The sequence below is a fragment of the Puntigrus tetrazona genome, chromosome 9 (genome assembly GCF_018831695.1).
Source record: "Puntigrus tetrazona isolate hp1 chromosome 9, ASM1883169v1, whole genome shotgun sequence".
In the NCBI taxonomy this organism is placed as follows: domain Eukaryota; kingdom Metazoa; phylum Chordata; class Actinopteri; order Cypriniformes; family Cyprinidae; genus Puntigrus; species Puntigrus tetrazona.
In genome coordinates, this window is record NC_056707.1 from 20533337 (window position 1) to 20559231 (window position 25895).

A 25895-nucleotide genomic window follows, 5' to 3' on the forward strand; every position below is an offset into this window, starting at 1 on the left:
TTACTAGCTAATTAACTCATCTCCAGAAAGTGCGTTTTTAAAAGTAAAACGTAATTATGTTGTTTATGAGATTGCCCGCAGATCCAGTTATTGGCCATCAGCGCCAGAACTCTATAAATGGAACAGGTAGAACTAATAAGATGTGAAACGGGGCCCACTGGAATGCACAAGGACTCAGTATGTGACAGGCTGTAGGCAGCAGGTGAATTTGCACTGGAGGAGGAGGGGGCAAGAATAGCACCGGTGTGGGCGGTACAGGGCGGCCACCGAACCGTTATGCTGTATGCTGGCGTATTTTCAGTAAGGTCAACAAACATGATAAATGTCCATGTATATATATATATATATATATATATATATATGAGGCGGTATGATGCGGTGCATGCGGTTGATATGAGGTTTGGTATTCCATGCAGCAGCCTCCCACGCGCCGCTACCGCCCACGCCAGGATCTGCGTCACGCAGGCGCGTGGGAGTGAGAGTGAGCAATGCAGCAAGCGCGGAATATCCCAATTCTGGCAGTAGGGGAGAGGCGGAAACCAACTAGTTAGGAGTGTCCTCCGTAGTTCAAACTACAGAGTGCGTGAGAGTTAATTCAAAGAAGAGCGAAGGAGCGTCGCTTACCCGCCGAACGCGCGGCACCTCGCTGGACGTCAGGTGAAGCGTCGCGTAAATCAACGGAGCGTCACATTTCAGAACTTTAACAATCAAACAAGCAGACGGCGCTTTGGAAGAGTTTTGGTGGAAAAGACAAAGAAAGAAAACCAAAAGGTACGTTTTTGTCAGTACTTCTGTGCAGTGCTGCTTGCAAATGCGGCGGAGCGCTGAATCCGTGTATTGTGTGCAACTTTCCTGCGTGTTTTTGTGATCCATGTGCGCGCCGTGCAGACCGGACAGCTCGGTACGGTGTGTGAACGCGCCCCCGTGGGCGTCTGGTCGTCGGCAGCTGTGTGTGTAGCATCCTTAGCGCTTCTTCACTTCCAGACAGAGTTTTCCCAATGCTTCCCATTGTGCAATGGCTTTTATTTGTGTGATTTTTTTTTTTTTCATATAGCAACAGGATATTAAATATTATTATTTGACATATTCAATAATCTGTATAGCTATTGGTTTGTTTATATATAAACAGGAAAAGTAACGTATGATAATAATGATGAAAATTAACATAGTTGCATGCTGATGTTACAGGGCAACGATCCAAAAGCTCAAATGTTATAGACTGTTGTAATTATTATTATATATTACAGCATTGTTAAACTGATATTGAATATAGCGTTCCTGTAAAGGAAAAAATGTCTTGTAGCTAATACTAATAATTGTAGTCAATAATTGACACTGTCAAAAAGGTGTTGGGATGTGACAACTGGTTTAGTCAAAAATGGTCTAAAAATGATGGTGAGAATTTGATGAATGGTGTAGAAAAAGTATAATTTATATGAAATTTTAAAATGGTGCACAATGTTACTGACCTGTCAAACAAAGATTACAGTAAAACTTTTAAGAATATTTTTTACGATTAAGAGGATAGTACTCTGTTTTTACTAGAGATTTTACTCCTTTATACTGAATACCAAATTTTATTTTAATTTTAATAAAACAATAATTCAAATGTAACAAATTTCCTTCTAGCAGTCCTGCCATGGTCTGCAAATGACAATATATACAGTGATAACAATATGTTAAGTGTCTATAATGCTGTTTTGTCAGAGATGGTTTATTAGTGTTCCTAAAGCAAACATTAGTAATAGTTAGTGATGCCTCATATTTGGTGTATCATTTGAATAATAAATTGGAATGAGGTAATGGGAATTTTTGTTTTGAGGTGTTGTTGGTGCCCTGTGAATTTATGACTCATTGTTTACCACTTCATTGTACACACTTGGGCCCCTATATACCGACTCAGATGTTACTAATATCAGACGCTAATAGGTGAACTTTATCATGCCTGTTCTTCTTCTCTCTACTTTCCTCACCAATATATTCCCCTGTTGGTTTTTGAAAGACCTCTCTGACTAATTATACAATATTTGTTTAAAGGCGCAGCCACTTAAATTAGTGGCGCTTTTTCAAAACCCAGCTTTTGAAGTGCTTTGAGAAAGATTATCAAAGTTGAACTTGAGTTGATGGTCCTCAGTTGAAAAGTGATGCATTGTGGCAAGTTATTTTACATCTTTAAATATTTGAAGTTACAGTTTTTATTAAAAGAATGGAAATGTTCATCCTCATTATATTCCCTCTTCTAGGAGCATAAAAATAAGAAGTGTAGGAGTATGATGATGCTTTTTTCTGCAAAGTGTGCAGTATAATATTCAGAATCATCTTAACACATAGCAGAACAGACCAAAATTGAAGTTGACATATTTTTTACCCTTCAGTTTCACGTATGGATGAAAGCTGCGAGAGCTTTCTTCTAAATATCTCTTTTAGTGTTTCCAATAGAAAGTAAGTGACGCGTTTGAAACAAAATTAGGTGAGTAAATGATGACAGAATTTATTTCTTTAAGAGATACCTCACTTCTTATATTCACACAAATGATTCCTTTTCTTGTGTTGTCATCCACTTAAAAAGTGAATTGATTGTGTTGTCTCTTGTAGTGCCTTATGTTCCTTTCTACAAAAAAACAGCCCTTGTAGATTTTATATAGAGAGCAGCTGTTCTGCAAACATTTAGTCTGATGCACAGGACTGATAGGTTGCCTTTCAAGAGAAGCTCCTTTTCGATAGCTTCATAGCACTATTTAGGACAGGTCTCGATGTGAATCCATTATTCATTTAGATTGATAAGAGGGTCGCTGTTGGGCAACACGAGTACGTGCTGTGAGTGCTCTCAGCGTGTTGCGTGAAGCCCTGGCCTCAGATCTCCAGCATTAGGAAGCCAGCATGCTGCGGGAGAGAGAGCTTTGGATAAATTGCTGCCTAAGTGCCATCCATGCTGATACTGAATTGGTTTCAACAAGGCACCCTTCACTTGGGTCTAGGCCTCAGTCATCCATTAGAGTGGCGGATCACTCTGCTGTGCAGTGGGGTGTCCTCATTAGACTCCATACACTCACTCATCAGTACTCACTATCAGCCTCGCTGTGTTACTGTTCTTACTCACCTCTAGTACACTAACAGTCATGATGATTTAGCAGCATCTGTCATCTTTACTGCCACTTAAAGAACAATAATTGAGGTCTGGCATTCACATAGTTCTTTTATTTTAAAATATGGTTGTTTTATTTAAAAAAAAAATATATATAAAGTATATGAGTGTATTATAGAAACGCCATAAAAGTTCTGCAATTTATAGGTTTATTGTTGTAGTGCAGTTTCTGTCTTTATACTTCATAGCAGGCAGAGAAAGGTTCAAATGTAGATGTGTATGTCAGTGTGTGTTTGTTTTAAAATTTTGGGTAAGAGATAACAATTTTTTTGGCAGATTATTTCTAAAAAATAAAAATAAAAAGGGTAGTTGGTATATTTTAATGTAAATGCTGTTTTCTGGTGTGATGTTGAAATAATATAAGTTTCTTGACATATCCCTAAGGGTCAGAATAGTCTCAGATAGAATATATTAACAAAATATGATTCACAAATGAGTAACCTAATTCTTATTCACAAAATATGATTCACCACTTTAAAAATTAAAAGACTTGTTTGGAGATCTTCAGACTGCCACGCTGGAGAAACCTCTGGAGAACCTCTAGGCATCATTTTGAACGTGCCTCAATTATCATGTTGTGTACTCAGTGAAGTTCAGTGTACAATTTAAGTGTCTCTCAATGCTTTCCCTGTGATGGGAAGGAAGTATTGACAGTCTTTGGAGTTCTTGTAGGAACTTGGTTCTTGGAGTTCCTTTTGTAAGTTTCACAGGTTCCGTGATGTTCTCCGGTGTTTTGCCAGTCAGAGGAACCTTTAATTCTTTTCATTTTACTGCGACAAATGAATAGCCAGAATTACAAACTATGACGAATCTAAGTGACATTCACAAAATATCATTCAAAGATGCCAAACATCATTCATAATGACTGAATAGTTTTCGTGTGCATTGTCTATGCATTTGTAAATCATCACTATAAATATGCACAGATCCACAAATGAATAGCGTTTTGCAAATGCAGATTCAAAACACCAAACTCAGATATATCATTATTTTTCATATAATTTCTAAAATGCATCTAAAATAAGCAAATGAGCTCGGTTACCACATTGGTATGCATTACAGTCTCTGACAAAGTTTGCAGAGAGCATTATGTCTCTATTCGTGCACGTTTGTCATGCATTCATAATCCCCGTATCCTTCTAAGGAAGAAGTGGGTGAATTAAAGTAAAATGCAGAGCGTTATCTTCTTAGCACGCACACCTACCGTCCCACTCCCACACGGCTTCATTACCCCACCTCCCTCCCCTGCAGCCAATCTCGCTTTTATCTGTGCTGCTGTGGATCCAGATCCTGACAGTGGCAGCTGTAGAAGCCAGATCCCAGTAGAAACAAATGAGGCCTGTGCTGAGAGAGCCCACCTACGCGTGTTGCAGAGGTGGAGTGTGGTATGTGACTCTCCCAGCAGCCCAGGAGCCTGACAGGCGCTCTCTTATAGTCGCCACTCTTGGATCCAGCCACACATTTCTCTTCCTCCCCCCCTGCTGTGGCAACCAGTGTCCTCTCCTTCTAGCGCTTTTGCTTTGTTTCCTGTAATTGCTTACTTTGTTCCTTTCTTTGTTCAGGTATGGCAGCGACTTTACCCAGAACCCTTGGGGAGTTGCAGCTCTACCGCATCCTTCAGAGGGCCAACCTGCTGTGCTACTACGACGCCTTTATCCAGCAGGGCGGCGATGACGTTCAGCAGCTCTGCGAGGCTGGCGAGGACGAGTTTCTCGAGATCATGGCGCTCGTAGGCATGGCAAGCAAGCCGTTGCACGTCAGACGCCTACAGAAAGCTCTGCGAGATTGGGTCACAAACCCTGCCCTGTTCAATCAGCCCCTCACGTCTCTTCCCGTCTGCAGCATTCCCGTCTACAAGCTGCCCGAAGGGTCACCCACATTGTTACCTGGGAATGGCGCCCGGGGAGAGACCCAAGTCAAAGTGCCCAAGTGTTTGGCAGCTGCTTGCGTTGATCCCGGAAAAGGAGAATCGGGTAACGGGAACTCTTCTGCCACTGTTTCGCCCCTCCAGAGTGGAAGCGAGCCACGTTTTTGGGCAGGTCATGGCACGGAGAGCGAGCACAGCCTGTCCCCGGCTGAACTGGGCTCTCCGTCTTCCCCTCGGGACGGCCTGGAGGCGCTAGATGCGGCTGCTGTTCAGTCCGTGGCGGATTGCGTGGAAAGAATCGCTCAGACTTTGCCCAAGAGTGACCCCGGAGAGGTTAAAGAACTGTTGAAGGGAAATAAGAAGCTTGCCAAGATGATCAGCCACATCTTCGACATGAGCGACGAGGATCCGCACAGGGAGGAGGAAATACGCAAGTATAGCGCCATATATGGGAGATTCGACTCAAAAAGGAAGGATGGAAAGCATCTGACTCTGCATGAGGTGCGTTTTAAAGGGCTCTGGGTGCTTTTGGGGTTTAAATATAACATGCATGTCTAAGCATACCCTGTTGGGGAAGAAAAACTGCATATGCTGGTTAGAAATGTTTTGAAGCATGGCAGCTGATTTAAGCTAGTCCATAGGTAATTCACTCCAAAATGAAGCTGGTCGTAGTTGCTTAGGACTATCTTAGGACCAGCATATGATTAAACCATCTTAAAAGCAGCTTAGGACCAGGTTAGACCAGCTCAAACCCTAAAGCATCCCTAAGCAGCATATGCTGTTTTGTTTTCAATAGGGTAGTTTCATCGGGTTAATCGGCTGCACCAGAAATATCATGCAAGGGTGTTGCTTGCTCGTGGGACTGGTTTAATTCTTAGCACATAACAATATGTATTATTTATTCAAACGAATGATAAAAATGTGTTTGTTTCTGCATAGCTGACAGTGAATGAGGCTGCAAGTGCACAGCTCTGTATGAAGGAGGTGGCCTTGCTGACTCGCAGAGATGAGCTTTTCGGACTGGCCCGTCAGGTTTCCCGAGAGGTCACGTACAAATACACCTACAGAACCAGCAAGTAAGAACTTTGAGGTCATTTCCCAAACATGAAACACTGTGGTTGACTATTTTGGACCTTTGGTTAAAACTGAAAGCGTGCAATTGTTAAAATATTAATGAAAATACATTCTCATATCCTAGTTCTTTATACACAGACAAATTCCCTAAAAAAGTGTTAACAATATGTCTCTGTAACAGTGTAAAAATATTGCAATTTGAGTACTTTGGGTAAACAACAGCATCAGGGCAGGATTGTCCATTTGTCCATTTCCACAGATGCAGGCCCTCAATATGAGTGTCATAATGTATATTTAAGAAAATTTACTATTGTGTAAATCATAAATTAAAAAAGATTTAACCCCTAAATCAGTGCATAAACTACTGCTAAACCCAAAATATTTAGCAGATTCCTCCTTGTTGTTATAAAGAACACACAATGTAGAGCAGTTGTTTGTTTGCTTTAATGGATTTGAAGTCTCTGCATGCATCACTTTTTACACCTCGTAAGTGACTAGAGTAATCATTCATGATGTTTAGCCTTTAAGCCAAGAAAGAGATAGCTCATGCTAATGCATTGTGAGCAGCTCAGTATCTGCTCTCTGGTAGTCCGCTTAGAGCCAAGCCGTGATATCAAAGTCGGCTTAGTGCATGGTGTGAAGTACTGCACTGAGGTCTATGAAGAGATGAGAACACTCCCACTCTTTTGCATCTAAAGGCATACAGGCTTTATCAGACACTCAAAACCTGCCATCCAAAGAGACCATGCAGGTGTTTCCTGGATTGCCAGGTTTGCGTGTCAGTGGATGGAAAATTCCTTTTGGCGTTACATAATTGCAATCACTCATTCAAAACTTGAAAGATTGCATCACAGTCATGGACTGGGTATTGCGAAAGCTATCTAGGTCAAGTTTTCGTACAATGCTTCTTACGTCACAATGAAATTTGCCAAGGGCACTCTAAGTTTTTTTTGCAGGTGAAAAGCTAGTATTACCAAAGCAAATATTAGTATTTTAAGGACAGGTTTTCAAGCAGGGGTCTGTGAAACTATTAAAGGGGGTCCATGCAGAACATATCTAATCAGCATATTAGGTGTTCTTTTATAACTTAAAATTAAAAATATCAACATTTTGGGGAAAGTATTTGTAATAATATATCCATAATGGTAGACTTGTCTCCTGCCCAAATTTGTTTGAATAAAAAATATAGCAAAATAGTATTAGTGTGAAGTATTACTTGCATTTAAAATAATTATTTATAATAATTTATAATTAATTTTTTATAACTATAAAATAACTGGAAAAGTATTAATTTCTTTAAAAAAAACTTCAAAGCTTTACAAATTAATGAATAAATATATTTTTAATACACAACACATTTTTCTGTAAAAGAATGTGTAATTGCTAGTGGTTTTATCAAGCTTGCTCAGGGCTAAACATTTAATTTTCTTTCCTACAGATCTCGATGCGGTGACAGAGATGAGCCGTCGCCCAAGAGAATTAAAACCGAGGTGAGTAAAACCGCTTGATGATTTCGCCAAATAATCTGTCTGTAGCTTTCAACATGATTTCTCAAGTCATTTTGTTATAAGTGTGCGTTGCGGCGCTAACACCGATATGCGAGGAAACTGTTGTAGGAGGCAGGATTGACACTGGGTGGGTCCAGTGGCTTTTTGTTTGCATAGCTGCCTGTCAGCATACTGAACTGTGTGGGAGGGCTTTGCAGGAGCATGCGGGGTAGCTCCATCAGGATTGCATGTCATGGTGTAGGGGAAAGGCCAAAGTTCAGCCTGGAGAAGTTACAAAGGACTAATGTTCGCGAGCCCACTCCCTCGTTCACACCTTAAATCCATATTTAACCGGCCCACGGTCGTTATTTTTCCATAACCTACATATCCGCGATCAGTCTGACCTATGCCTAGCTATACACATAGTGATCTAATTGATGTGGTTTGCTGAAGAGGCCTTTGTGCTCTATGGCAGGCGTCCATTCATGGCTCTCTAGTGACACATTTGATCACTGTCCAGTCGTTAGATCTACTGGAAACTTCTAACATCCCACATCAATGCCTCTGGGTTGGGCTGGTGTCTGAAGAAGAGCAGGTGTTTGCCCGCTTAACCTTTGCCCTGGTTTCACTACGCGTATGGGCACAGACATGTGACCACTTCGGAAAATCAGTGGTTTCTACCCACTCTACATCTAAGGAGAAATGAGTCCTTTATCATTATCAGACAGTGGCAAATTACAAGCGCCTTTCTTTTCCCTAATTTGCATTGTTACTCACTTAATAATCATGTTTTACCTTACTTTTACGTCATGTTCCCAGACTAGTCATGTGAATAAATACCATCACCTCAGAAGCTGCTTCAAAACTGCTTAGAAACCATGAACAATACAGAATATAAAACTATATACCGCTATAAGAATACAATTTTACAACCCCAACATTTATGATATAAAAAAACTAAGCCATTAAAGTGTGTGTATATTTAGTAATATAACATAAAAAATATATATTTTACACATAAATTCCAATTACAGTCAACACAACTTTACCTGATCCTAAACAGTACTGTAGTTACTCTAGTCAGTGTACTAAATAAAACAAAAGAAAATATAGAAAACACAGTAATTTGCTTTTAAAACAAACATTGAAAGGCATTATTTAAGAAAGATTTCACTATGACAAAAATGCGCAAGGATGTTAACTTTCTTTAACAGGAAACTGTATCTGTGGCACGTGTTGCGTATTTATTTTGGCAGAAATATTTAGAGTACGACGCAAGCACTGAACTCAGCAGAAATCATGTTGAGAATGTACTATAAGCATATTTATCAACACAGTCTTTCGCAATAGACTTTTTATGTGAAGCAACATACAATAATGGAGTGAATTACTCACCCATTGTTTGAAAAAAAAGACATCTGCAAGTTCAACATGCAGTGACAGGCACCCAAACAGCACTTTCTATTCAGCAAATCCAGATCATTTAAGCAGTATCTAGCTACAGTTTTTCCCCCATGTAAATTTTTGTTCGGTATAAATGTAATGCCTCATATCATGCTGATTAAAGTTGCCATAATTCTAAATGGGACATTCATGTTAGCCTTAATTTCTGAAAAGAATTACTGGAATTTTTTAAAGGTAGAAATCACTTTTATTTCTTTATAGAGCCACAGATTAGTCACACATCCATCCCACTCGTAAACTGAACTGAACTGATACTGTCTTTCCTTCTACTTTAAAGAGAATGTATGTTTTTGTAATATTTGTAAACAATGTAACATTTCTTCAAACTAATGACACTGGTAAAAATGAATCTACTTTCCTTATTTTCTTAACTTTTATCTAATTTTTTTAGCAGTGTACCGTTAAAAATTGTGAATTACTTTTACATTAATATGAACATACAGAATTGCTAAATTGATTTGGACTTTCTCTGCTTTTTCAAGAGGGACAAATTATGTTATAATTTTTTAAACAAACTGATTCACTGAACCTAATCTTAATTTCCAGCTATGTTTCAGAAAGAAAAGTTTTGTCAGATTTTTAAGCAGCATACCATTTGGTCAAACTACCTGAATATGTGCATCATTTTTTTTATGAACAAATTGATTCACTAAAATGAATCTGTCTTTCTCTGAGAGAAAGGTTATATCTTGTCACACACTGTTTGGTCAAACCACTCAAATCATTGAATTATTTCCTAAACTGATTCACTAAACTGAATCTGACTTTCCTGCTATGCTTATTCTATTACCTGAATTGGTTCAAAAAATAATTTGCCAATCAAACTGATTCACTCGTTCTGACTTTCCTGCTACATTTAAAAGCAAGGGTATATTTCACACGTTCTTTTATCCATTTACCAACTGGTCAAGCTACCCCACCACTTTTTTTGCAAAAATAACTTGTTTGTGCACAAAGCAAGCTGAACTTTTTTTATATACCACTAAAAATTAGTCAAATTAGTGTCTTGCTGTTTCACGCTTGGTACTTTTTTTGCGTTGATGCAGTTTAACTGCTTGATGCACTTGAACCCAACTCACTCTAGAATGGATTTTCCGCGTTTAGCCATTTCAAAGCGTGTGACAGTTAATAGCATGTGTGTCTGAACTGCAGAAAAAAAAGCATAAACTTCCCCTCCCCTCTCGCTGTGTCCCTGTCTGGCCTCGACTCTGCCCACATTACACTCCCATCCACACCAGTGAGAATAAGCCGCCCGCCCACATGCACCCAGACAAGGTCCAAATGAGATCAGTTGCGCGCCCACCCGTATTCTTGAGGTAGAAGTGACATCATTACGTGGGCGCACTCGGAATCACCCACGCCCATGCATTTGCGCAGATACCACAAAGTGAAAAGGGGCCGAGTCTGAAGACACATGCGTATACATGCAGGCGTACCTTTGTCTGTGTGCTCCAGAAGACCAGGCTCCACGTCAAGAAAGAGAAAAGCCATAACTCGCAGGAGTGGCTTGATGAGTTCATTGTTACTGCGTGAGTGTTGGCAAATTTGCGTCAGAGCTGTTATTAGCAGTTACCTCTCTGCCTCAAACACCCAACTAGTAGTGAAAGGGCTGGAATGTCTGTGGTAGTTTGCACCCATGGCAACCCGTGCAAACATTTGAAGTTTTCAAACTCATCCTTCGTGTAGCAATTTAGACATATCGGTACTGCAGACAAAATGTTCTGTTTGTTCATCCGCCCATCAGGTTTGAAACTCATCCTGAGGGTTTCTTAAGTGGGATGACATTTTATTAGGTATGTGACCTTTTTCGCTCAAGAGGAATGAAGCTTTAGTTAGTGAAAAATTAGCGGCTTCGCTTTGTGAAGTGGTTGAGATTAACAGCTTGTCCTGGAGCTGTTCAGGTATTCTTCAAATGTCACACTAACCCCATGGACCTCCAGTAAAACGTTTATTCAATTCATATTGCTGTCTGTTAAGTTTTCAGTTCTTTGCCCATTACTGCAGGTTTACATTCAAAATTGCACATTTAAAGGGTTACATCACTCCAAAATGAATATTTAGCCTTGGATAAAACCTGGGAGGCTTTTGAATATCCCATTGTCTGCCAAATAATGGACATTGTCTAGGTACAGAAAAGTATGAAAGACATAGTCAGAATAGTCCATCTGCCGTCACTTGTTCAGTGTGTATTTTATGAAGCTAAGAGAATCATTTTAGTATGCAAAGAAAGTAAAAACAATGAATTTATTCAGCAGTTCATCTCATCTGTGTCTCTCCACACCACAAGGATGCGCAAAATTGAAATCAGAAACATTGTTTCCATCTGATGAGTCAAAGAGAACAGAATCATCATTTCCTGGTAAACTTTCACTATATATCACTAAGAAAACTAGGAGAAGACACTGAATATAATTTTCATGTATAATAAATTACTTGCACCTCAGACCCAGCAGACGAAACAAAATAAATTGCTTTCGGAGGTGGATGCCTGCTGTTTAAGAACGCAGTCGTGAAACAGTTCTGGGAAGCAATTATACGGAAATACTTTGATGATAGACTTTGCTTTGGCATTTCAGAATGACCAGAACATTTCAGATGTTGTGGAGCAAGATCCATTCAATGGTTAGTCAGATTTTGCTGTCCCATAGCGCAAAGTCAAAGATTTTTTTGATGCGCACTGGGGGAACAACTTTTTTTTGCAAATGAAGGGATTTTTATTTTATAAGGGATCACTCGTTTCTGATGCAAAGTTAAAAAACCACTGAAAAACACAGTGATTAAAACATATCTACAGTGGTATGATGTCAATTTTGTTTGGTAAGAAAGGAAAATAAGTGTGAAGTTAAAAAAAAAAAACCCACAGCTTTAATAAAAGAACGACAAATGTCACATCATAAACATCTTCAAGACCTGAAGACTTGCCTTTGACCTTCACAGTGTGTGGGCCTTTTTTTGCAAATTTTTGCCTGATAGGATAATTGCGGCATAGTGCTTGTGGAGTTTTTGGTGATTGCTTAATTTTTGCAGTGTTAAAATACTCTCTCGACAGCTTAACATGTGGACGAAACTATGAGTCAGTGGGTTGATTGATTGATTATTCATTCAGTGGCATATTTCTGAGCTGGACTGTATGTTTATCCTGCTGAAACACGGCACGGATGGACAGAAACATTATTTAGCAAAAATGGCAAAGTTCATTTTGAAATTGACTGCCTCTGGAAGGGAGTATCAATGGAATGTGTATCGATCTGCAGGAGGGCTGTTTTGACCTCCAGGAGGCGCTGCAGGCCATTCACATGCGCCAGGAGACCCTTAAGGAGCAGCTAGCCCACGCCAGATCTAAAGGAGAGGAGACGGTTGGGCGGAACATCCAGGTGACTGACTGCATTATGACAGTGTGTTTATTTGTGTGTGGGAGAGGAATGCTCTCAGGCGCCTCGCTGACTCCGTCTTCTGTCTTCTGTCTACCGTCTACCACCACATGTCTCGCTCTGGTATCCTATCATGCAGGTTTTGGGTCAGTAGCTGCAAGAGCTTCGCCTGTCCTCCTGACCATGACCTACTTTTTGGTTGACTGGTCTCTTATAGGAACAATTAATGGTTGAATTTTTGTGTAAGAGGCGTCCTGATAAACTGATGATCAGTGCTTTTGCTGACCTTAAAATCTTATTGTTGTGAGTCCTAGACAGCTCTTTGTCCAAGACAATACTCTAGTCCCTTCTATATAATTGGATATGAATATTAAATAATATTCATAATATTTATATAAATTACAATAAATAAACCAAATACAACAAACCAATCCAAACATATGACATTTTATTTGATAAATTATATATTAAAATTATATGAATAATATAAAATATATTTACATTGTTTATAATACTACAAATGTAAAATATACTTAGTATAACAATTTAATAGCTAATGTTTTAATTTATTTTTGCCTTTAAATCATGATTATGTTCAGATAACAGTTTCGCCCCAGCCCCAGGCTGAAAACCAGTGACTTAAAATGGAGAACAAATAGAAACTTTTTCTTAAGATTCACAGATTTGTCAGTGTTTTATTAATTGATTTAAGATTTTAACATAAATTAAGCTAAAATATGCAATATTATTCAAATATAAAATCATACAAATATGTTTGGCTTCAAACTTTGACCCTGTTACGGCAGTACTTGAAATAGAGAGAAAAATTACTGTAGACGAAGACTGTTTATGCTAATATCTGCTGTAGCGCCTCTAGTGGAAAAATTCTGACAATGCACTGCATGTTTGTATTGCATTTTTTTGCATGCAATGATTCTTACATTGCTCAAAGTGTTCGTTTTCATCTCTTTTTCCGTACTTTTTGTCAACAGTCATCTCATCTGTGTCTTATATCTTCTATATCTAAGACAAAGTGGATACTTCTCTCCATTGTGTATCTTAAGCTGTTACAGCAACCTCTCAGCATTTAAAAACTATTCCGGGCTGTCCTTTCTTTTTAATTATTCTGTTTTTGGTTTTTTTTCAAGAGATAGATTGATAGAATGCATTGTCTCAGAAACATCAGTTAATTATGCTGCTTTTGTGTTGTGAAGTGGAAACGTGTCATTTTGTAACTGTGAATAGCATCTTCCAGTGTAAAAAAAAAAAAAAAAAAAAAAAAAAACAGTAAAAGTTTTTGTTTGGCTCTTTTTAGGTAGGATGCCGTTGCTCATGTAGGAGGGGTGCTATTGGATCAGTCAAGTGGTTTTAATAATAATCCGGGAAATGCACAGAGAAAACATGAATGCAGTCAAAACTAAATATTTACAGTAATTGTAAGCCCTGTTTCATATTCAGCAGATATTTGAACTGTAGGAGTTTGTTTATGGTTAGTTTTGTTTTGTATCACTACACTTGCAGTATGTTGTGAATGATGAATATTGGAAATCGTTTCTGTCACACTGTACGTACGATGCTATACACATCCGCTTGTCTGACTCCCTGCTGTCTGTGCATATTATAGGTTCAGCTGGAGCGTCTGTTGGCCAAGCAGATGGAGATACTGCATGACGCTGCGGCGCAGGATAGACTGCAGGCTCTAGAGTGGAGGGTTCCACCGGGGCCCTACAAACACAGCACAGACAGGCAGAACAGCAACGGGCTCTCTGCCGACAAAAACACTGACCAGCAGGGTGAGTTTGTGCATTATAAAATTGAGATGTCACGTTATCCAAAGCAATGTGCTGTGCAGCAACTGCAAGGACAATTTACAGTATATATTTTTAATGTTGTCTACCAATAGGGTACCAAACGAACATTAAACACAAGAACTATATATATACAAATACATATTTCTGGGGCTGTCATTTTAATTTATTTATTATTGACTTTGACATTCACCAAATTGGATAAAATTCCATTTAATTCTCTTATCTAGGGATATTTGACCTGGAGCACTGGATTTTAATAGTAAGGAAAATAAACAAGTATGAATGTATTTATAAAGGTTAAAAAAAAGTGTGGTGGTTTTAAATTATGATATTTATAATGTTATTTATAAATAATTTATTATTGTATATTTAATAAGCATTAAGTATACTGTATGTGTGTGTGTGTATGTATGTGTGTGAATATATATATATATATATATATATATATATAGATAGATAGATAGAGATAGATATATAGATAGATATATATATATATATATATATATATATATATATATGATAGATAGATAGATAGATAGATAGAGATATATATATAGATATATAACATAATTATTAATCCTTATGTAAACAATACTATTATTATTATTATTATTATTATATTTAAATTTTGTATTAGCAAATAGTTTTTAATAATTCGAATATAAAGGTACATTATTAAAAACAAAGCAAATCCAGTCAAGAACCACTTTGCTTTACGTAGACGTCAAGAAATAAATTTTCATAATTCAAGACCCAAAAAGCGAACAAAACAACTATTATTATTCCGATCAGAAAAGCATACAAGCTGTCTTTTACTCTTGATTGACCATCCAGATATTAGACGGCACTGAAAACCAATGAAGCATTTGAGTTGTTGTTTCTCAGATAATTCAGTAGCTTGCATCACCTGTTCCAGACTCTCTGTTTTCTCGTTTCTTGTTGGCACTCTCATTTCTGGGGCTCATCTGGCAGCTGCAGGCGGAGGCGGGGTGGTGGGTGTCAGAGAGGGAAGGGGGACATCGGGTGGAAATATGAACACAGCTCTGCGTTCTGCTACTAATCTTGTGCCTTAGAATGCCACCCGTCTGGAGTTCATTTTGACCCTCGTGTTGGTACATGACGATAATTACTGCGCATACACCGAATCTGAGCACTGATTATCTGCATCACAGCACAGGCACAAATGTTTACACGATTTTTTACAAAGTTTTGCATTGCAAAAGTAGTGCAGCCAACATGGGACTTTTTTTAATATATTGGCTACATCGGTATGATATAATTAGATAACTTGATTTAAAAAAGATTATTAAACATATTTTATGCATATAAGGTTTTCCACAGTATATTGTATATTTTATACATTTATTAGTGCTGTCAAATGATTAATTGTGATTAAGCGCATCCAAAATAAGTTTTTGTTTGCATAATGTGTTCTGTGTATATTTACTATGTATATATAAATACATACACATAATGTATAAATGTACAGATTTATATTTTTATGTTTAGATAATAATTATATTTATATATAATATAAAATATATCATGTTTTTCCTAAATGTGTAGATGATTTATTTTGTCGCAGTTAATTGTTTGCCACTAATTTTGAGTAAATAATAGATATAATAATAACTTTTTTTATAAATAAATATATTATATAAAAAGTATAAAAATTGGAAATACATGCATGTATGTGTATTTATGTAAACAAACTTTTATTTTGGATGCAATTAATTGTTTGACAGCGCTAATATTTATATTTGATATGAAGATTTTTATTATTCATTATACATAAACAAATTTTTTTTAAGTGGCAGGCCACTGTTAATTGCTTAATGATGCTCAAAAAAACTAATATTCGGTATTCACTTTTAATGACATTTCCTTCTTTTATGCACCAGCCAGGCAGCTACCATTGAGAGCATTTTAATGCTAACAGATAGCTTTCTTTAGCTGTCATAATGAGCTTTAATTTCTCATTTGATGTAATGTGAAACCCTGTTCATTATTTATAATAATCATTTGTGGTTTATTCACACTATGATCTCGCCCTCCCCAGCTCTGAGAATAACTCCTTCATGAACTCTTTGAGTACGTGATCCCTCTCTGCTTCCTAATATCCCATGTGTTCTCAGAACTCCAGAGTGGGCGTATGGGATCTGCAGAGAGAGAAGCAGAGGCAGAAAGTGAGAATTAGATGAGAACTAAATTTGTCCTTCTTTAACCTTGACTGTCCCTCTGCAGGTAGGGCTTTAATGAAATGAATCGGTGCCGTCGGGGGTTGCAAGTAATAGCATTTCAACCACAGCAGCAGTTTCATTCTAGACTGTGATTGTAAAGAGTGTAAATATACACACACTGCCGGTCAAAAGTTGGGAGTTTAAAATGAAAAGAAGTCTTTTCAAGGAATTCTCTTTTGTTCACCAAGGCTTTAATTGAGCAAAAATACAGTTAAAACACACACATTAATATTCTGAAATATCACAATTTAAAAAAATCCGTTTTAATATGCGATTCTTCAGAAATCATTATGATATGTTACTTGGTATTAAAGTAACATTTCTAACTGTTGAAGTCAGTATTTGTGTGGAAACCATAATATGTTTGCATTGATACATTCTTTGATTAATATAAAGTTAATTTATTTAAAATAAGAATCTTTTGGAACATAAATATCTCATATTAGAGTAAATATTTGAATAAATCCTTGCTAAATACATGTACTATTGTAAATGATTATCTAATCTAATATAATATAATACAATACACTATAAAAACCCAAACCTTGAAATTGAAGCTAAATACAAATTAATGTAGAAATTATATTAAATATTATATTCATATTAAATTTTAAATTTTTGTAAATTAAAAGGATAGATAGAAAGATAGATATTTTGAAATTAAAAAATATAAATTAAATTTTTCCGATACAATTTCAGATGTAGTATGTAAAAAGCAAACATTTTAAATTAACAATCAAATGTATATAAAAATAATACACTACATAGTCCTGACTGTAAGAATTTTATAAAAATTAAAAAAAAAATTTAATTAAAAATGTGATTTATTTATTTATTTTTAACCATGGTGGACAAACACAGTTTTCAGAATTTATTAGCTATATTGATTTTTTTTGTCATGTGTAGTTTAGTGAATTTCTCATCCAGTCATTCCAATGCATTTTCCCGTGGGACTTGACTAATTCAAATTCACTCCGAATTTTGGTCAACCTTGAACTCCAGTGGTCGTTACCTTGTGTGGTTTGAAATGAGCTATTGTGAGGAGTGGGCGGCGGAGACGTGTCCCCTCAACCACTGCTGGTAATTAAAGGGCATTGTGTTAAGTTAAAAATGACAGACATTAGTCATGATGCTGCACCGAAGCTGTCAATAGACACAAATGAGATCAGCCAGCCAGGGACAGAGGAGGTTAATGTGCTGTGTGAAGGTGTACGCGTTCAGTGCAACTCACGATCAGTGTGCTTCAAGTCGCTTTCACTGTCCTCGGGCTATTACTGCGTGTGCGTTGGCTGGCTGCAGTCGAAGAAAAAGGTGCATTCATTTCAAATGAAGCTCAGTTGCGAGTGCGAGTGAGAGTATTGTGCTGAGTGTTTCTGGTAGGCGGGAATGCTTGTCTCGTAGCATTAGCATGGACTCGTTAATGGACATAATGATGCAGCCTTGTGTTTTGTTAAACGCCGATCGTGAATACAGTTGCGAGGTGAAAAGAGAGCATGAGTTAAACCGAAGGCTTTGTTTTATTCCGACCGTGCAGGAGAGAGGCCGCTGAATCTGAGGGTGACCAGCCAGAGGACGAGTGCTTCTGACGGAGACACAACTCTTGGAAAGCAGCTGGCCAATGAGTTAAAGAGGCATCATCACGCTAATGCAGAGAGCAAGACGTCAGCAGCTACAGGTGTGTGTTGAAATGCATATGTGTCACACACAAAAAGACTAAACCTACTGAGCTGCCAACACAGGCAACATTTAAGGAATCATAAGAAAGTCGGCACCATATGTGTCCTTGACAAAAGATTCCTCGAATGATGCATTACAATGAGCTTAGTGAAAAATGTCCTTCCTAGAAGTCCACATAGAAAGCTTAGAATTTGTTCAAAATTGAATGTCATGTACAAGTAATTTAAGTGTGTGTGTGTGTGTGTGTGTGTGTGTGTGTGTGTGTATATATATATGAATAAACAAAAACATGCATATATATTTCTATAAAATGTTATGTTTATTTCTATGATTATTTTCTATTTCTATATAAATATTTAAATACATGTAAATACCTTTGAAATATATACACAGTACACACACATTCAACAAAAACATTTATTTTAGATGTGATTAATCTTTTGACTGCACTACTCAAAACTAAATATAATCCGAAACAAAAAAGATCCAAATAAAAAAAAGGTTGCACAATTAATTTTTTTTATGTTATTATTTTTTATTAATAATAATAAATTAACACTCTTTCCATTTAAGAAGCACATGGGGAAATGGTAAAAATGCTATTAATGTATTTTATTTTTAATAAATGATCAGTTTTCCATTTAAGAAACTTATGGAGACAGGGCAAAATTACAACAACTGATCATCAAATGTATTTTTGTTATTAAAAGTAATGAAATTCATTTCACCCATTGTGAGAGCATTTTTAACCATTACATTTAGACATGCATTATCGACAGGAATGATCCATATAGTATTTGTAATTGCCAACCTAACATTTACATTATTCATTTAACAGATGCTTTCATCCAAAGTAACTTGCAAATGAGGAACCTTGCAAGTAATATATCATACACGGCATAAAAAAGGGTATCAGTAAAGTCTCTTAACATATTTTCTATTCTCCAGAAAAGCGGAGGAGATGCATCTTCACGTGCCCTCAACCTCTCTGAAAAGAAGACCATCAAATCGGGCCGGAGGATTCCAGATAGCAGCCCCAGAATGCTTTCGTCTCAAACCTACAACAATACACGTCGTCTGTCAGTGAATACTAAACAAGCACAACTACAGTAGAGCCTTAACAACCAATGTTGCCTCAAAATAGAGTTTATTTTAGTTTCTCGCCATTTTTGTTTTTGCCAAAGCACCTAGAGCCCTTATTTTCATCCTCCTGAGTAAATTCACACTGTTTGTGCTGTCACTGACTGTACTAGTTTAATTCTCGCTAGCTCTCATCACTTGTTTTTATGCTCTCCTATCGGTGTGGACATAAAGTCCGATATTTGTACATACATGGAAAATGTCTGTTTGAAAATGGTTAAATGTTATTTAAATACAGTATGTGTTGTATGTATATATGAATGCATGTAAAATATCACTGAAACGGAGGGATGCAGTGTTTTTAAAGTTGTTAGTAAGCAGCTGTCGCCTATTTAAGTGAGCCTCCCGGATTGAGCTTCTCCTTAAAGACCCCATGCAATCGTTTTCATTTCCTGTATTTCCTATTATCAAATGACATTTTGCCCTTTTTTTAAAGAGCCGGTAGGCTTTATTTACACCATAAACAGTAATTTGTTACTTTCTATTGCTACTTAATAGCTGGTGGTATTGTTAACAGGAGCAATGTTATAATTCTAGAGAGCATTGTATTCAACAAAAACATTAGGGCTGCGCCATGTATCAAAATATTATAGATATTGCGGCACGGCTAAATGCATCAAATCAACAAGGCTGTTATTTTTAGAGTGAACTCATTTGCACAAGTAAATGTAAATTAAGACGTAAATATTAGTATTGTATTTCTACAGTATTTAAAGGGTATTTTATTAAATACTCTCTTTAATTAATAATAAATAAGTATTATTGCAACATTTCGTATTTTAAGTGCAGTTATTAGGCCTGGGCAGCGATTAATTGCACCCAAAATATATAAATAGAAATGATATGAATATAATTATATAAATGTAAATCTTTATATATATATATATATATATATATATATATATATATATATATATATATATATATATATATATATATATATAAATACACACATATTATGCGCACAAAAGCGTTTATTTTAGATATGATTAATGTTGAATAATCATTGCCCAGCACTAATAGTTTTACTAAATGAGTAAGATGTTCAACAGAAAAACTAAATATCGCAATGTCATTTTGTTTCCCAATATCATGCAGCCGTAATCCCTATGTTTTGATTGTTTATACCAGAAGAGAAAGAAATGTGGGTTTTTTTTCATCCGTGAAGGTTAATTTTGTAGTACACTAGCATAGCGATGACACATAGGGACTAAAAACTCTAATTTTGATCTCATGGGGTCTTTAAGGAAGTCGTCTTCTCCTCTGTCGGGGTTTTTGATATCAATGCTAACGAATCTGAATTTAAAAGTCTCTAATATGGTGCTATGGCTGAGTTACTCGCGTAACGGAGGAAAACCGCGGTACACGTTGCTATTTAAACACTGAAATCTCAGAGCCGAACGTTTGGCCTCCTTGTCATCTTGAACGAATAGTAATGCTTGATTTATTCCAATAGTAAGCACAATTAATATATTTAATCGTACTCTTAACATACCAACAAAATGCTAATACGGACAAGCATGTCTCCCCTCCTGACCAATAGTCATGTAAATAGTTTGAAGACATTCGCCGCTGACTGGACTTGAAAACAGGGCGTCATTACTGCACCATTCCAGTCTTTATCATAATCACGTAACGTATTTGTATTTCTGAATATTTAGTCGTAGAGCAATACCGGGTAGCTGTTGTCACTTAACTCAGTGAGCGTGTCTAGGTGTCCCAGCCTCAGAGGACATTCACTGTACAGTATTTCTACTCTGTTTCGTAGTGTAGACATAGTCTTAGATTGAGCTAACGTGCAAATGTATGTGAAACTGATATGCACTAGTGTTTGATTCTCGAGTTTGCATCCTACTGCGCAACATTTCTCGTGTTTCTCAATGGCGATACATGTTTTCGTAGGACTTGTACCCATGAAATCACCCGATTTACACTCTTTATGTAGTTTTAGAGCATCACGTGAGGTGAAGTAGGCACAAGATAATCAGGTTTTCCACAGTTACATGTCTGTAATGTACCGGTCAAGCTGTTATATAATCTGTATTTGCGTCAAAGACAAATACCTCTCAATATCGGTACGAAGAGACCGATTTTTAACGTCCTGATCATACACTTCAGTATTTCGAGGGATTATGTGGAAATATTGTGTGCTTTTATTTTTTTAGGGTTATTTTCAGAGATCTCGAGTATGCAAAATCTTAATTTAAGTGCCATTTTAAACATATTTTATGTTTAACGAGAGCGTGCGATAAGCCGGTGGGTTACGAGACGTCCCGTGCGATAAAGACGAGCGTTATGTGAATATTTATCTGCTTTTTCAACTTTTTGCCTTAGTTTAAAGCATTTCACGTTACGATTCTTCGCAGGTGGTAGTTTATTTTGGATGTTCGTTTTAGGTGGAATGGGAAATGAGATTTGGGAAGTTGTATGAACATCTGAGACTTAAAGCCTTGGCAATATCAAGCTCTCTAAGAGCACTGGAACAAAATTTGCTTCAGAAAAAAAAAAAAACAGTTTGATGAAGAAAAAATCTGATTGGACCTTACTGATTACATCGTTACCAATGACCTATATAGCAAGACATATCTAGACGCCTACCTTTGTTCTTTGCTTGTTACTGTCTACAGAAATGATCAGTCTTTCTCTAATCTTTGTACTTGCTTTGTATAATAGACTTATGCATCTTGGACTGTGGGATGAAACTGTGTTGTCAGTAGAACTTGTTCTCATCACTTTTGAGTAGAGAGTACATTAGGATATGCATACGGTAGTCCTGCACATATTGTTTTGTAAACACTAATATATTTAATTTGTTATACAGCACATGAACATTAAACTCTATTTTTTTGACATCTGATTGTGAAGTACTTTTCATTTCTCATACTTTGTTCCATCTTTTACTAGACATCAAGTGGTTTAACATATACACTGTAATTTCAAGACGTGATGTGGCCTACTTACCATCTTAAAGAAATGCCTAATTTATTATGGTAATTAATATGTTTCATCGTACTCATACAACCAAAATGCTAATACGGACAAGCATGCCTTCTCTCCTGACCAATAGTCATGAAAATAGTTTAAAAACATATAAATATCAAGACTAAACAGTGGCGTCATCGCTGCATTTCTATCTTTATCATAGGTATGTAGGCTATGTTTTTGTAGAACATATAAAATATGTTTTATATATATATATATATATATATATATATATATATATATATATATATATATATATATATATATATATATATATATATATATATAAAACATAAAATATCCTAAAAACGTACGTTTTTTATGCCCTTTAATCTATTGGTTTATCGATGTCCTTTAATCTACAATAATAGAGGAAACGTTAAAAAAATCTGTTGCAGAAAACTTCAACACCCAGAGTGCACTGCCCTCGATCAGACTGTATTTGAGCGAAATGTACAAAACGCGGAAGTACGACTTGTAGTTTTCACAAAAACCCTGGAGGTTAAAAAACCGTTACACAGTACCATACCATTCTGTAATAATATAAAGCTGAAAATTTGTAGGGGTGGGGTAGTTTAATTAATTAGATAATCTATCAAGATTATAATGAAGAATTATGAATTCAGGTGATTATAAATTGAACGATAATTTAAGTTTAAATTAATTTTTTTTTTGTAATTAATATTCCCTTAAACCGTGACTCATTGAACAGATGTTATTTTTTCTTTTTATGCTAGGCTTTCTTATGGTAAAAAAATATTTAAAAGTAAATGACCTTAGCAACAAAACCTCAGTCTGATTCAGTAAGTCTCAAGTGGTGTGAATAATTGTGCTTCAATTATATATAGCGAAAAATTCCTAACCTGCTTGATTATGATTATCTAGGCCTGTTTAAAGAAACAACTACAAGGCAATATTTATTATTCATAACATTAACTGTTACTAATTAATGTTAAAAATAATAGTCATCGAACTATGCCACAAATTAAATGGAGGGATTATGTAATGTATGCAAGAAAATACATCAAACCATGCCTTCTTTTACACTTTCATCCAAATGTATACTATTATTTCTATACTGGCCTTGGTATTAATATGTTGAATTAATTTTCAGTTTGCATTTTAGTTCAAATTTTAGTTTATTTTTTGTCATTAGTAAACAGATTTAGTGCGTCCTTTTGGATGCTGAGTAAATGAAACTGGAGCTGGATATACACGCTCGCTAAAAATAATAACGCACAAATCAATAAACATAACGTGCCAAACGGCTATTATGCTTCTTTGATGAGTTGGGGTGGTTTTCCTTATCTTCTTTCGAGTAGGCCTGCCTGCCTTTGATGACATGCGTGCAGACAGACGACAGCGAGGGCAGCGTGTGGGTCGGTGTCTTCACCCGTGCTCATTTGCATCTACATCATATTAACACATTTTGAAACTGCAAAATGAGTCACAAACACTCGCTGTTGTGCTTCCACCCTTTTGTTGTGCGTACGCGATGCCTGCGTGCGTGTATCAACCCGGTGCTGATAAGCCGCCCCGCCGCCCACGGTCAGCCCGGAACGAGACCCCTCCGCGCGGATGCCACAGAGCGCCCGCGGCGCCTCGCCCGGAGCCTCATTCGGGTCATTGTGGGTTTTATTTGTGAACGACTCGAGGGGGGAAAAAATCAAGGTTTTGTCTGTACTGCGTCCCGTACGGAGATAAAGATGGAGACTGAAATGATCAAAAAAAAAAAAAAAGTTCAAAGTAAAGCTGAATCATTTTCTTGTATGGAGTTCGAGTAGAAAAATCACCATTTAGTGCCCCCTAGCGCACATACAGTGCTCATTCAGAAATAGAAGTTGTACTTCGTTTATTTGGACTTTAATATGCGATTAAAATATCTGTTATATATGCTCGTATATATTTAGTGCAACCATTTTATTCTGGATTCTTTCATTAAAAGAGCAGCATGTGTTTAAATGAATGTGTAATAAAATGAACATGCTGTTTAATTCACGTGTGAATGAAAAGCATTGATTTTTATTAACCTCTCAATAAACGTTTCTTGAGCAGCAAATTAGCACGTTAGAATGATTTCTAAAGGATCATGAGACACTAATGATGCTGAAAGTTCAGCTTTGCGTCACATGAGTAAATTACAAATTATATTTAGAAACTGATTTTTTACATTAGAACACACCATTTCACAATTGTAGTGTTTTGCTGTATTTTTGAGCACATAGATGCAGCCTTAGTGACCAGATGGGACTTAATTTAAACTTTAAAAATCATGATGTTTGCAACAATTTTTTCAGTTGTATGTGGGTTTTACAGTGTTATCTGCTATTTTAGTTAGTTACAATGTTCAGATTATTCTGAGCTTAAATTGCATAATGCACTCACAATAGACTGTACACACATTCTCCACAAGATGGCAGCATCACACTATACATGTGTCTTCTTGCGTTCTTTTATTTTAATACCTCCAATGAAATGGTGTAATTACTACTCTGTGGCAGTAGAGGGCGAGAAACGCTACATTTTTTTTTTTTGGTTAATGCGTTTAGTTAGATGTTTCTAGAATGAGTAGGCCTCAATGACTCATACCGTTTTTTTCTCTCTTAAGGGCAACGGCATGCGGTCTAAAAAGAGTTGCTATACAGAAAATAAAACTGTTCCTAAACTGATAAAAATATATTTATGCATAGTCAAGAGACTGTTTGTGTGAAACTGTTATTGCTCTGAAACTGTAAAGTGATGTCCACTTTTTCATTGGCCGTGGATCAAGATGTAGCTTTCCCTTTCCCGTTTCTGAACCATAAACCACTCCCAACCAACAAGATGTTTGAGATGTTTGTAACGCTTCATGAAAGTAGATGCAGTCATTTTGCAGTGTTTTAAGTGTTTCTTCTAAAGGTCTATCGTTGCACTACTATAGCTCAAAAGAATATGATCTCAGACCAAAACAGTAAGCTATATTTTTCTTTAGTGACTCTTTCCAACATAAAGATTGCTCAACAGCTTTGCATTTCACATATGGGAACATGAAAGTATGCAGTGAGAGTTTCCTTCAGACCTGATCTCTTTACTTTACAGCCATTAGAGATAAGCGGCTTTCTCTAAAACATGTCCCGATCAGATTTCATTGTTAATAAGCTTCTCATCTGGATCATGTATTAACATTTCTTGGCATCATTTTTAAAAAAAATATATAACTAATATCACTGCATCAGTAAGCACCATATTCTTTTGTTATTAGAATTGTGACAGATTTAATGTTGCACTTATTATATTTTTTTTCCCGAAAGGACAGTATTGCATCCATGACTCTTCAATTTAATGGGATACATTGTTCCAGGTAACAAACATATTGAAAGGTATATGAGAAGTTGCAGGAGAGAATAAGGAGCATAAATTACTTCTTGGGACAGATTACCATTTATAAATGTAATGCAGTGAATAAAAACGTCATCAAAAATTATTAGTTTGCACTTTCAATGAACTGAAATAAGCTGAACTATTATTTAAACTTAAATAAAGACAGAAATCTATGATATATATATATATATATATATATATATATATATATATATATATATATATATATATATATATATATATATATATATATATATATATATATATATATATATAT

General features: G+C 36.4%; 1 protein-coding gene across 2 annotated transcripts; it reads left to right on the forward strand.

Annotated features, from left to right (window-relative positions):
• The first annotated feature begins 741 nt into the window (after nucleotides 1-741).
• LOC122351546 (NGFI-A-binding protein 1-like) lies at nucleotides 742-18304 on the forward strand. Of its 2 annotated transcripts, XM_043248685.1 has the most exons (7): nucleotides 742-771; nucleotides 4708-5513; nucleotides 5952-6088; nucleotides 7525-7576; nucleotides 12292-12411; nucleotides 14033-14201; nucleotides 17994-18304. In XM_043248685.1, the coding sequence occupies exons 2-7, from the start codon at nucleotides 4710-4712 to the stop codon at nucleotides 18143-18145; spliced, it is 1434 nt and encodes a 477-aa protein (XP_043104620.1). In that variant the 5' UTR covers nucleotides 742-771; nucleotides 4708-4709; the 3' UTR covers nucleotides 18146-18304. The 2 variants fall into 2 exon arrangements, with proteins under 2 accessions (XP_043104620.1, XP_043104621.1); XM_043248686.1 differs by lacking the exon at nucleotides 12292-12411 and having other exon boundaries at nucleotides 17994-18303.
• Nucleotides 18305-25895: the final 7591 nt, after the last annotated feature.

Excerpts from the sequence above, each read along its gene's own strand:
- LOC122351546 (XM_043248685.1), top strand. The coding sequence starts at position 4,710 with ATGGCAGCGACTTTACCCAGAACCCTTGGGGAGTTGCAGCTCTACCGC. Across the intron at positions 5,514-5,951 it reads AGCATCTGACTCTGCATGAG|CTGACAGTGAATGAGGCTGC; the intron begins GTGCGTTTTAAA and ends GTTTCTGCATAG. Across the intron at positions 14,202-17,993 it reads CAAAAACACTGACCAGCAGG|GAGAGAGGCCGCTGAATCTG; the intron begins GTGAGTTTGTGC and ends CCGACCGTGCAG.